This window comes from Phaethon aethereus (assembly GCF_964289735.1).
Source record: "Phaethon aethereus genome assembly, chromosome: W".
Taxonomy (NCBI): Eukaryota; Metazoa; Chordata; class Aves; order Phaethontiformes; family Phaethontidae; genus Phaethon; species Phaethon aethereus.
Genome location: NC_138581.1, coordinates 5,184,895 through 5,197,134, shown reverse-complemented (window position 1 = coordinate 5,197,134; position 12,240 = coordinate 5,184,895). Strand labels below are relative to the sequence as shown.

At 42.6% G+C, this 12,240-nt stretch overlaps 1 protein-coding gene across 1 annotated transcript in view; it reads right to left on the bottom strand.

The window, feature by feature from the left end:
- LOC309415119 (lipoxygenase homology domain-containing protein 1-like) overlaps nucleotides 1-12,240 on the bottom strand; it is a gene marked incomplete at both ends in the record, with an annotated part of 135,085 nt that overhangs the window by 38,678 nt on the left and 84,167 nt on the right. The window contains 4 exons of the mRNA XM_082012567.1: nucleotides 3,590-3,798; nucleotides 8,411-8,534; nucleotides 10,860-11,069; nucleotides 11,923-12,077. Of these exons, the coding sequence (XP_081868693.1) occupies nucleotides 3,590-3,798; nucleotides 8,411-8,534; nucleotides 10,860-11,069; nucleotides 11,923-12,077 (698 nt within the window). The remainder of the gene's footprint in view (nucleotides 1-3,589; nucleotides 3,799-8,410; nucleotides 8,535-10,859; nucleotides 11,070-11,922; nucleotides 12,078-12,240) is intronic.

The following is a 12,240-nucleotide window of genomic DNA, read 5'->3' as shown; positions in this document are numbered from 1 at the left end:
TCCTCTTAAAGAACATGGGCAATTCATCCCGGGGCAGACTTATGTATCGCAGCTGATGTACAAAGTTCAGTCAGCCAGTCATTTCAATGAGCTATCTGTACACAAAAGGTTGAATATAAGAACTACCAACAGTTCATTATTTTCAGAGCAAGTGTTGTTTGTGTCGTTACTAGGAAAATTAAGTCCTTAGCTCTCGCTGTTTTTGTTTTTAAATTATTAGGATGTTTAGAGTTGTGCAGAAAATAATTTTTAATAACAGGTTCATCTAGGGTGATATATCTGTGGTATCTTTTTTTTCCCCAAAAAATAAGTGATCTTTTTTATCTGACTGTCTCAGCCATCACTGCTATTAGGAGTATTATTACTATACTAATGTCTGTGCAGCTGCAGAAAATTAACGTTAACCACTAGGGAAATTCAAGTCTACAATGGATGCATTAATTCTCAGATTCCTGGGGTGTGAGGTGAATGGGAATATAACACTTGCCTTCCCATTCCCTCTCTGCCAGCTTGGCTGCCCTTCTCCAAAGCCAAAGCCCCTCTGAGAGCCTGCACACGGCCTCTTGAGACCTGTTGCAGGACGGGACGGATGAGGCGCTGGGGAAAGTTCAGGGCAAAGGCTCTGCAGTGAAGCGGGGACAGAGCAGCCAGAGGAAAAATCCCAGTGAGCCCATTAAACTCTGTTCATCTTTTGGGTTCATTATAGCCACCTCCTAAAGCATCATTCCAAGACATTGCTAGGTACTAGATTTTCACAGCATCCTTTAATTCCTTTGGTATCAGTGACTGGCCAGAAGAAAGCATCCTGCACATCCAGTTGCCTTGGAGAAGCTGCACACAAGCAGATGTCCAAGGGCTCCAGCAACAATGTTGTAATGTCTGGGATAAACTCATCCAGTGCTGAGTCTTCCTTATGGCTGGTCTTTCAGAGCAGAAACACTGGGATTTGTCTTTCAAGCAAAGTCTTTAGACAGACCATGCCAATGGAGTGAATGATCCAAAAGCCATGGCCACACCAGCAGTGTAGCCTGGACATGCATACCAATATCGCAACAAGTTGTTTGGGCTGAGATGTTTGAGCTAAGTTAGAATGACAGGATTTCAAAGGCAGCTAGATTCTTGGGATGTTTGAAAATCTTTGAAATCACCAAGACTAAGATGTACAATTTGCACTGGACAGCTCACAATCGCATTGAAACAGAATGCAACAACAGAGGAAAATGGCAGAGAATGTGAGTGGTAGCTAGAAGGAAAAGATGAAAAAAAAATGGGATTTCTTGCTTATTCTGGAAGGTGCAGAGAATATTAGAGAGACCTGAGGGTCTTCCAGGATCAGGTCCCTAGTCAGTGAGGGACTGGACTTGCAACACTTTACAGTCCATCACACTTTGCTCTGTGCTTGTGATGGAGAAAGGCTCTGAACCAGAAATGGTTTAGAAATGCAGACCAATGCAGGACACTTCTGATCACACCTGTGTCTCTCTGCAGCAACAGCAATCTAGGAACAGAGATACTTTCATTAATTAGGAGAAGAAATATTAAAACTTGTTTGAAGGACACAGTATAAAGTGCCTATACCAAATAACTTGTATTATTTATTTTCATGTCAGTGTGTCTATTAAAGTACACCAGTAGTAAATATTATATCTGTAGGCTTACAAGACAGGTATAAATGGGCCCCTTTCAAATTACTTCATATTCCACTGTTTCTGCTCTCACTATAGTATATTTGCAGCAGGAGAATAATACCAAACTAAAAGTGGCATCACGCTGCAAATCTTACGATCCTACTAAATCCTGCAGTCTGCTGCCTGGGTTTACACAGAGGACTTCTGGAAACTTAATCCCCATGCTATAATATTTTCACATGGTAACTCATATTCAGAACTTCTTGCCTTCTTCCAGAAGCAGCCAAATGCCAAATCAGAGAACGAACTGTTCCTCACTTTTCCCAAGCAGAAAACTAGCAATTTTCTGCAACGTCCCTGAACACTGCAATTTTCTACATGGAAAATATGGACTGATTCCATGGCAACCACAGCAGACTGGCACATCGATGTCATCGCTGGGACATGGATCAACAAGAAGAGGCCTTCCAAGCAGGGGGCAGGCAGAAGGCCAGGAGCAGATGGCTTCTCCAGCCACGAGCTGGGGGGTTACAAACTAAAAGGGAAAAATGAGCAAGAGGTGAGGCAGCAGACCGGTAAGATCATTGAGGACAGGGGTGAAGAGTGCAGAAGAACATCAACCAGCTTGAAAGCTATACGTTATTCCTTTTTCTAATTCTCTGCATTTCATTTGCAATCTTTTCTCTTCTTTCCCATTTGTAATCCTTTTAAAATTATTTCTTTTCCTTGCTTCTGTCCATTTCCAAGTGTCTGCTCCTACTTTCTCCCATTCTCTGCCCTTCCTCACCCTACTCACTGTCTCTTTTCCAACATCCCTTTCTATTTCTTTCTTCATCCAGCTCCTTCTCTCTCTCTGACACAGAGGGGTAATACTGGCTTTTTCCTCCCTCTCTATCCCAGCCCAAGTTGTTTCCATGTGCACACAGTCTAGAAGAGAAGGATTTACGTACTTGCTTCACTTTCAAAGTTTGACCTAGAGATGGGCTAGATTGAAAGTGCCACTAATAGTCATAATAACCAGGCACTTGGAATGCATTAAGAAAATGGCTTGATAATAAACGCAAATCTAGTATGGAGACTTCTCAAGGTGTCAGAATCCATTGCTTGAATGAATGCTAATGGGAGTGCTTTAGTCTACCAGCTGCTAAAACATGACATACAACCGCAAAGATTTTTTTTAATTAGTTAGGATTTCTCTCTTTATATTTCTTTCACTAATCTCCCTCTGAATACACAAGCACGCACACCAACAGGTTGGTTTACTGCAAAACAGGGGTAAAAATAAAAGTAGGCTTTTAGGAGGTGGAACTGCCTTATGAAACAAAAACAATGTACACAAGTGCTCCGGAAGATTCATGTGAAGTTTAAGCTCAGTGATGGAATGTCTATGCAAATTCTGTCTCCCTAAGCCATAGCGGAAAAAATGGCTCCTGTTCCAAAATCTATTTGTGCATGTTACTTATGAACAATGATTAATTTTCTTCTCGAAGCCTGGGTCCTCCAAGCTGTGAAAACAATTTTCATGTTTAGCTAGAAAATTATACAAGATGTGTTTCTCACTGCAGGCACAATTTATGAAACCCAACTGGAAGTACTGTAAAAATCAACTAGGAAAAAGACTGATGGTGGAGGACTGCATCCTGGGAACATTCACTGCATCTGTCAATAACAGGGCTTGGCTAAGAAAAAACAGTGCCAGAGATGAGACAAATCTGGGACATGTTACAACTTCTTTATAATTCAAAATTATCTTCTGCCTCCCAAGGATCTTGGTTTTGTGAGATGTAAAGCATACTTATTTTCAGGTTCAGACACATGTGAAATCTCGTTAGCACATCCCTGTTTACATTCCTTTCAGACCCAAGTGCCGTTCCTTCACTGCTAAGAATAACAGGAACATGTGCTTTCTTTGGCCACGTATTTCATATGGCTCCAGTGTTTGTGCTGCATTCACAAAGTACCTCCACTTTTTTGATCTCTCCAACATCTAGGCCCCAAACAGAGAATTTCTCTACGGAGCCATCCGCAAACTCATCTTTTCCTTCTGGAAGATCCAGCCACAGCCTCTCCGTCTGCACTTTCTGAGGGCCCACGATGATGATGTACACTCGGCTGTCAGTGCTGGAGTCATATTCTGTGCCCGTCGTGACGGTGATGTGGTATGGGATCACTGCAAGAAACAGAGGTTTAATCATCAGAAAACCCACACGCATACGCATTTACACAAGACTTCAGAAAACCAGGGACTCATCCCATCAGAGGGAGCAGCTGTGTATGCTAAATAGGTTCACGTCCCATTGAACTCATTCAGAGAAGGGATAACACCATGCTGCATTGGGCTACAAATATGCATGGGGGACTGCTTTCCCATACACGCTTGGGACTGAATGCCGCAAGGGTTAATTTCCCCAGACAACTCTACTGGCTGCAAGGAGGTTATAAGTCCAGATTTCTCTCTAATAGATGACAGAACAGCAAAGGGCTTGAATCCTTATTTACACCAAGAGACCTTCCTGAAGATGAGACTGAGCACCTAAATCTTAAATAGGCTATTAAACCAAAGCGATCTTACAATCATCATTCAATAAAGGCAAATAAATCTATGCTGACTCCAAGGTAAACCATCACTGACTAAATACCCCAATACAACTGAAAATGTTCTCCTTTCTGCTTCATTCAAGGATTGCTGTGATCTACGGGGCAGCTCAGGGTTTCAGCATCCCTTTGCAAATCCAGACAAACTATGAATAATTCTTGTATTAAAGGTAGGTCATTCAATAATTTTTTACATTGCATAATAATATTGGTTAGGGGAAAAACCTTCAGGCCAAGGCTTGGGACTTAGCAGGTTTCTCTGTGGTTTTCAGAAATTTCAGTTCAGCTGTTAAAAGGGAGGAAGTGCCAGACTGCTTTTCAAGTGCCTTCCAAGAGCTCATTTGGGTAAGCCGAGCAGGCTGTGCAGAATTAGATGCTAAATACTGGTTTGATTTCTCAGAACATTCATGTAGGGCTGTTCAAACTGTTCTGACAAGACTCGGAGCTCTGAAACTTGCCTCGTCACAGACTCAAAACTCAGCCTGACCTCATCATCACTTTTTCAATTTAAAAAAAAGGTTTATAAACCTTGACAAAAAAACTTGGTTGGCTTTCAAATCATCCAGGATTTTGCTTTATAATGACTAACAATATTTTTGGTGCAGAAGGTTGTGCTAGAAACTCACATGAAGCTCAGGATATGTGTGCAATATCAGGGAAGGCATGAATTGATGCTGACCAAATCTGTTCTTACCTCTGGACAGAGCAGAACCCAGAGATTTGTTCAGTCCCAGTTTGAGAATCTTGTGTACCAACACAAAATGAACTGATGATTAGGCAAGACTTATTCTCCCCTTTATGGTATCATTTACATTTCAGTGTGCACATCAGCATAATGACATGCAATGCATTCTTCACGAAATAACCATTGAGCTGCTGGTATTAGCAGGAGAAAGGGTTTAGCTGAGGCAAGACAGATATTACAAAAATATGTTGAGGGGTCATGTTTAGAACAGCTCCAGACTCCTTTTTTAAATAAAGGATGTTTTGAATAGGGACAAAATTTTCTTTTATACAGTTTTTATCCTGTTCTCCTGTGGCAGGCTAAGTTCACAGAACTACCAGCATTTCCAACTAATGTTGCACCCTCAAGCCAAAGTATTTGAAACACCTATATAAAAAATGAGAACTATAAGAAATTGTTAAATTTCTCATAAATAATCACTGTTGTTCTTTCCTCTAAAAACTGCAAGAGTGATCCTTTAATTTCTTTATCTCCCGTCTCCATTGTCTCCCTCTTTCTCTGGGAGTTCTACTTCTATTGGAAGTTCTACTTCTTCAAACATCGGAGAGTGCAAAACCTGAGGTACAAGGCCACAGTAGGACACCACAGGTCTGCCAACCCATCTCCCTTTGCCCCCTGTTTCCCTGAGTCCCTGGGCAGAGTTCAGGCTGTTGGAGGGCACATGTCCCCTCCACAGGCGGTTGGGTTTCGTCAGGGATGTAGACCACACCCTTTCCAGCACTGCCTTCCAGCATGGAGCAGGGTTCCCAGTTCAGACCCAAGCGGATTCCTAGTCAACAGGACTTTTCTCTGTGCTCCATCCTGGCATCACCTCCTGACTCTCAGAGGTATTCACCATCTGAGCATGGGAGAGTCAGAACTGGGCTGCTCAAACTGTCACTCCCTTTCCCAGGCACTTCCCAATACCACTTCCCCTAATCAACTAATTAACAGCTGGTTTTTTGCCCAGCTCAGGAGGTGGCTGTCTGGCTCCCACAGTCCATCGTATCTGACATTCCTTCAAGATGCAGTTTCCTTAATGAGGCCATGTCACTGCCACAGAGATAGTGGCGATGACAAGCTCCAGGACTCAGAGAAGAAAGACCACCCTGTCACAATGGGGATGATGGGAACTATCCCAGCTCTGCTAGAGATGAGTTCTCCGGGGAGATGCTGATGCTTTACCCATTATTTGTGAAACTACATGGCATGCCAACACGGCAGATGTTATCCATTGTCTCACCACAGAAGTAATATCAGAAGGAACATGGGAATCACATCTTTTTCATTTGGACACATTATGGGATTACAAAAGAACGATTGCCCCAAGACGCATGGGTTGCAGACCAGGTTAAGCAATGTGCAGCATTATGTCTGCTTCAAAACTTAAAGGTGTGAGACATGCAACCCAGGTATCACATCACAACCAGCTACTGGGCATCAGCTGAGCTGCAGTAACCATTTGTGTGAATTCCCTTGGACCATATCAGAGAAAGCCATCTTAAATTCCTATGCCAAATTACATCATTTTACACTTGGCTTACCTTGGAACTTTAAGAGAAGTTTAATTATTTTGCACTTTCTGTGGACTAAGAGCACATATACAGACAGTAACAGTGACTCAGCTGCTGCCCAGTTACTTGGTACAACACAGTACAACATCTAAAATCTTAATCTGAAGCTAAAAGATCCCATGTAGGATGGCAATGAACTGTAGGTGCAGTCTGGATGATAAGTCATTGTCCTGGAACACAGAGGTGGTTAATCAAAAGGTACATAAATACAGAGAAATAAAGCCTGTGTAGTAATGAAGTTATAAGGAAATATTAATGGACTGGGGAAGTTTTCCATGAAGGTTAACTTCAGCTGATGGACAGTGATCTTCCACACTTTGTTCACAGCCAGGACAGAAACAAAACCTGCACAACTGTCCCACTTCGTATCAGACACAGCCGAGCAAGACCAGCCTCCCTGCATGAAAGCTGGCTTTTGCAGACACAGTCCAGCATATTTCACTTTTTATAACTTGCAATCCAGAAACATATTTTTCTTTTATACTCAGCTTTGCTTTGTCTCAGGGACCAGAGACTAAAGACAAAAATCTAGACTGGAACCTCAATGGTTTCCATCAGTTATTTGAGCAAGAACTTCAGTCCAGAGTTCATGGACTCCTTTTCTCTCAGTGACAGCATTTGCAGACCTTCCTCCTTCCAATTATAAGACAATCCACCTTATAGAAAAGAACAAATTCACCTGAGCGCTCTCAGTTGAAGCTTGTTTTCTGAGAGCTGAGAGACTTATCTGTGCTCTTGCTCCACTCCCTGTATCCCACTCCCCTCCCAGCCCAACAGGTTCTGTCATGCAGCTACATGTTGTAAGGAAAAAACCTGAAGGTTTCTAAAATAAATCACATTTGAATTCATGTTAAAAAAACATCCTTGGTGATGAGGCACTACTGGCCTGATCATGAAAAGGGGAGATGTCTTAAGCATGGCAAATAAGATCACAGGAAATTCAAAGCCTTCTTTGGAAATTCAGATCTAATATGCTACATGAAACATCACCTTGAGTAGGTCAAAGAGATATAGGATGAAAAAAAAAAGCTGATATCAGCAACAACAGCTACTTTAAGGAATCACGTGGAAAAGAGCCTCTGGTAATCCAAAAGAGGCTCTTTTGGTGATAGCATGTCTGACTACGGTCCCTCTCACTGCAAAGAGCTTTGGATCCTTTGAAGGACACTTCAGACAAAATTATATGAAACTTGAATAAATTATTCCCTTAACTCTATCAGACCCCGCCATTCACTTCTCCCCACCTCTGAAGTGCTGCATGCAATGAGTTTGTTGGTGGTGGAGGAGAAGGAAGAGGGAGTATTATTCTTCAGGTCATTGGGTTTCTTTCTGAGGAGGCCCTGTGGATGTTGTTGACTAGCTCCTTTTCCACATTTGGTGGTGTGGATGCACTCACCTAATTTTAGACAAGAACACAATTTGGGATTGTAGTTGCCTATAGAGGTCCCCTGTGCCTTTTACCTCACCACAACAGAAAATGGCGTACCCTTGAATAACCACCTACCTAACGATATTGTCACATTGTCCGAAGCAGAAGTCTGCTTGGAGAACTTACGTCTGCTGGCAATGGAGAAGTTAATTCTGACAAGCTACAGCATCACAAATTTCCACAGGAGAGGAAACAATAGGGTTGGAAACACCGAAGTTGCTGTTAACTTCAGGCTTATTCCACTGTTAAGGTCGGAAAGCTATAGGAAAAGCAACAAACACAGAAACACAAGCACTTCTCCAGCCTTTCCCAAGCAGTCACAACACAAGGTGAAGAGAAGCAACTTGCTGTTCTGCCTCTCCTTGCAAAAGGAGTGAAGACACCGGGATGAATGCAACCTCTCAAGCACTGAAAGCCAAGAACACATGCATGCATGCAATCAAACATGGTGCCTGCTCACATGATCCTTCTTCTGCCGCCTTGACCAAGCTGGATTTCTTCATCTCCTTCAGGTTTGCATTGCTATCCTGGCTCGACAGGCTGAGAGATGAGCCATCCAGGCTGTTTCGCTCGCCATCATAGCTCTAGTTGGAAGGCATGTATGGGAGGGTAATGAGGTTGAGTGCTCAGGTGTCGTCAGCTGTTCCCATATGCCTCCAAGAACAACAAGAGAAGAAATCCCTCTAGTTCCCCAGGTAGCTTTTCGCTCAGTGTAGCTCAAATAAGTGTGACTTCTAATTTACTGCAGGTCATTCACTTACTTCACTGGTAAACCTGACAGGCCATTTTGGATGTGTGTTATAATAAAAGAAAATATAATGGACCTAATGGACTTTATTGGTACCTTGTGACTTTTCCCTGCTACCTGTGTGAGCAATAGCTGCAGAAAATTCAGATGGATGGGACGGTGCCAGATTTGCTTATCAGGGCACACACTGTGGTGCCAGATTAATTGACCTGGTACAGGTCAAAGAGCGTAAGAGGGAGAGTACGGCAAAGCTGAATGATATGAAATATCTATTGTATTTGAGGAGTTAGTGCAGATGCATTTGGTGTCATTGTCCAATAAATGTGAGGCTCTTACCACACAGTCATGTAATTAAAAAAAATAAATTGATTAGCTTTTCCTCATTATGAATTAATATGAGCAACAGGGCAAGTGTGACCACAAGAATTCATAGCATTGTCTGCTGCAATTTTATGAGGGAGCATATGGCAATAATCATCCATGGTGTAACTCTTCTTACATCCATTCTGTTGTATTCAGGATGAGTTTGGCCCAGCTTCATCGATGATAATTTTAGTGGTAACTGTCAATTAAAATGTCACTGTATTTCGTGAACTCCTTAAATACAATGGACTTATAATCAGCTGCTTTATTATGCCTCACTGTACAGAAGCAAGAGAGGTCTATTAATCTTGTTTGCTAATTTTAATTAGTGTATGTACCTCGAATTCCAATTAGCTATATTAGCCTGATAAAGCAACAGAGAATGTGCAAGTAGAAAGGACATTTCACTAAAAACCATTTGGTGATTTGAGCAGTAGCAAAGAAATTAGATTTTTTTATGTTTGGCATTGGTGGAAGAATTTGCTGAAAAGATAAACTCATCCAGTTCAATGAGGATGAAGTCAAAGGACCTAGAGTCCTTTTTTGGGTGGGCGTGTTGATCTGCTGGAGGGCAGGAAGGCTCTGCAGAGGGATCTGGACAGGCTGGATCAATGGGCGAAGATCAACACATGAGGTTTTATAAGGCCAAGTGCCAGGTCCTGCACTGGGGTCACAACAACCCCATGCAACGCTACAGGCTTGGGGAGGAGTGGCTGGAGAGCTGCCTGGCAGAAAAGGACCTGGGGGTGCTAGTTGACAGCTGGCTGAATACGAGCCGGCAGTGTGCCCAGGTGGCCAAGAAGGCCAACAGCATCCTGGCCTGTATCAGCAATAGTGTAGCCAGCAGGAGCAAGGCAGGGATCGTGCCCCTGTACTCGGCACTGGTGAGGCCACACCTCCAATCCTGTGTTCAGTTTTGGGCCCCTCACTGTAAGAAGGATGCTGAGGTGCTGGAGCATGTCCAGAGAAGGGCAACGAAGCTGGTGAGGGGTCTGGAGCACAAGTCTGATGAGGAGCAGCTGAGGGAACTGGGGTTGTTCAGTCTGGAGAAGAGGAGGCTGAGGGAAGACCTCATCGCTCTCTACAACTACCTGAAAGGAGGTGGTAGTGAGGTGGGTGTTGGTTTCTTCTTCCAAGTAACGAGCAATAGGATGAGAGAAAATGGCCTGAAGTTGCACCAAGGGAGGTTTAGACTGGATATTAGGAAAAATTTCTTCACCGAGAGGGTGATCAAGCATTGGAACAGGCTGCCCAGGCAGGTGGTGGAATCACCATCACTAGAAGTGCTCAAAAAACATGTGGACATGGCACTTCAGGATATGATTTAGTGGGCATGGTGGTGCTGGGCTGACGGTTGGACTTGATCTTGAAGTCAGTCTTTTCCAACCTTAATGATTCCGTGATTCTGTGACCCAATATTTTGGCTTGAGGACTTTGAATAGTGGGACCCATAACTAACCTCCTTTGTGGGCACAGCAAGGAGAGCAGCAGGGAAATATACTCTACTGTGCAGGGAAATATACTCTACTGTGCATCAGCAAGGTACTTTGACTCTCAGCTGTAGAGTTTCACTTAGACTCCTAGATTTTCCTGTTGAAACTGCAAATTACAGACCTAGTGATACTGGGCTGAGAGTGGCCATACTTTCAGCACTTGTCAAAAAATCACAAATTCATTTTGGACAAGTGAAAAAGCATAAGTCCCTAATGATCTGTGTTGGACTTCAACCAGATATTCAGTCATTTTATATTTATAAGTAGCAGTGGTTTGTGATCCCAGCTTTGAGCCATAACCATACCTGTTCATAAAGTATACGCTCTATTTTTTTGTCCTCTTTCTTTTTAGAGAGCCAGCGCTCACACAGGAAAATGAAAGACTCCTCTGTGGTCTCATCCAGGATCTCTACTTTTTCCAGGAACCAGTCAGGACTGAACATGCTATTGTCATGACGAATCTTGATCTTGTACAAAATACCAAGGTCCACAGCCAGTATAGTAAATGTATCCTCCTGCAGAGTGTTCAAGAGCAGTTGATTCTGTTAATGAGCTCTCAACAGATCATCTACTGGACAAAAGCAAATGGAGACTACAGAGCATAATAGGCGCTTAAATTCCATCTCCCATGATGGTGTTTGGTTAAAAGCTTTGCAGCAGTCTATAGAGGCATCTCTGTACGCTAAAACTGTTCTGCAGGGAAGTGTTTTGAAGCCTTTTTCTGCTATGAGTGGAGCTGCACAAAATGTCACTTTTACTACCAATTAAAATATTGAATTCTTGGAATTTTACATCTTGGTTTTTAAGTCTAAGAAAGACTTCCTTTTCTAATCCAGTTAGATTGATATGGACAATCCAGATAAGACAATCTTTGCTATCATTATATCTGAGTATCTCCGTATGAGGCTGTGAATATGACTCATGGACTGACCACAGAGTACCACTTTCAGACTTATTTTGTCAAACACAGCCACTGTTTAGGTCCCATCAGTTTACTATGCTCTGCAGTCGATTATAATATATACTATGTACATGGAAATCAGTTGCACAGAGGCTAAGGGACAGAGAGACCTCAGGTTTTGTGTGCTCTCAAATCTGCAGCTAACAATTCAAGCCAGTTTGTGTGAACCAAACTCATGATTTATCTATCAAGGACTTCACAGGAACATCTACCCATTTGCTGCAGTGACTGTCAGTCGTAACACCCAGCTGACAATCCATACAAAGCGTTTGAAAAGGTAATGAACATGACAAATAGAATCAATCCATTCATCCCTCATAGGAAAACTCGGCCTGTAAAGACAGTCATGGGCTTGTTAGGTTAAAGGCTGCAAAATACAAAGCATTATTAACCCGTTGCATTTGTACCTGTCCTCTTTCAAACTTGTTGAAGTTTGTTTCAGATTTGCTGAGTTTTCTCTCTCCTGTGTCCCCCAGATCCCCATAGATATTTAGGAAAACATTAGCATCTGTCCCAGCACCATAGATATCTCCAGTGAACACGCTTATCTTGTACGTGTGAACTGCAGAAAGAAAGGGAGATGTGATTTCTGGCCTGGTGAATTATTAAGACTTATCTTAGATACTGAATTTACCTAAGAAAATGGTCCCCAAACTTTCTGCTCCTCACTCAGTTCTTGGAGGTTTAAAGTCCTATATGCTTTGTCCTTCCAGGCTTCTGATAAC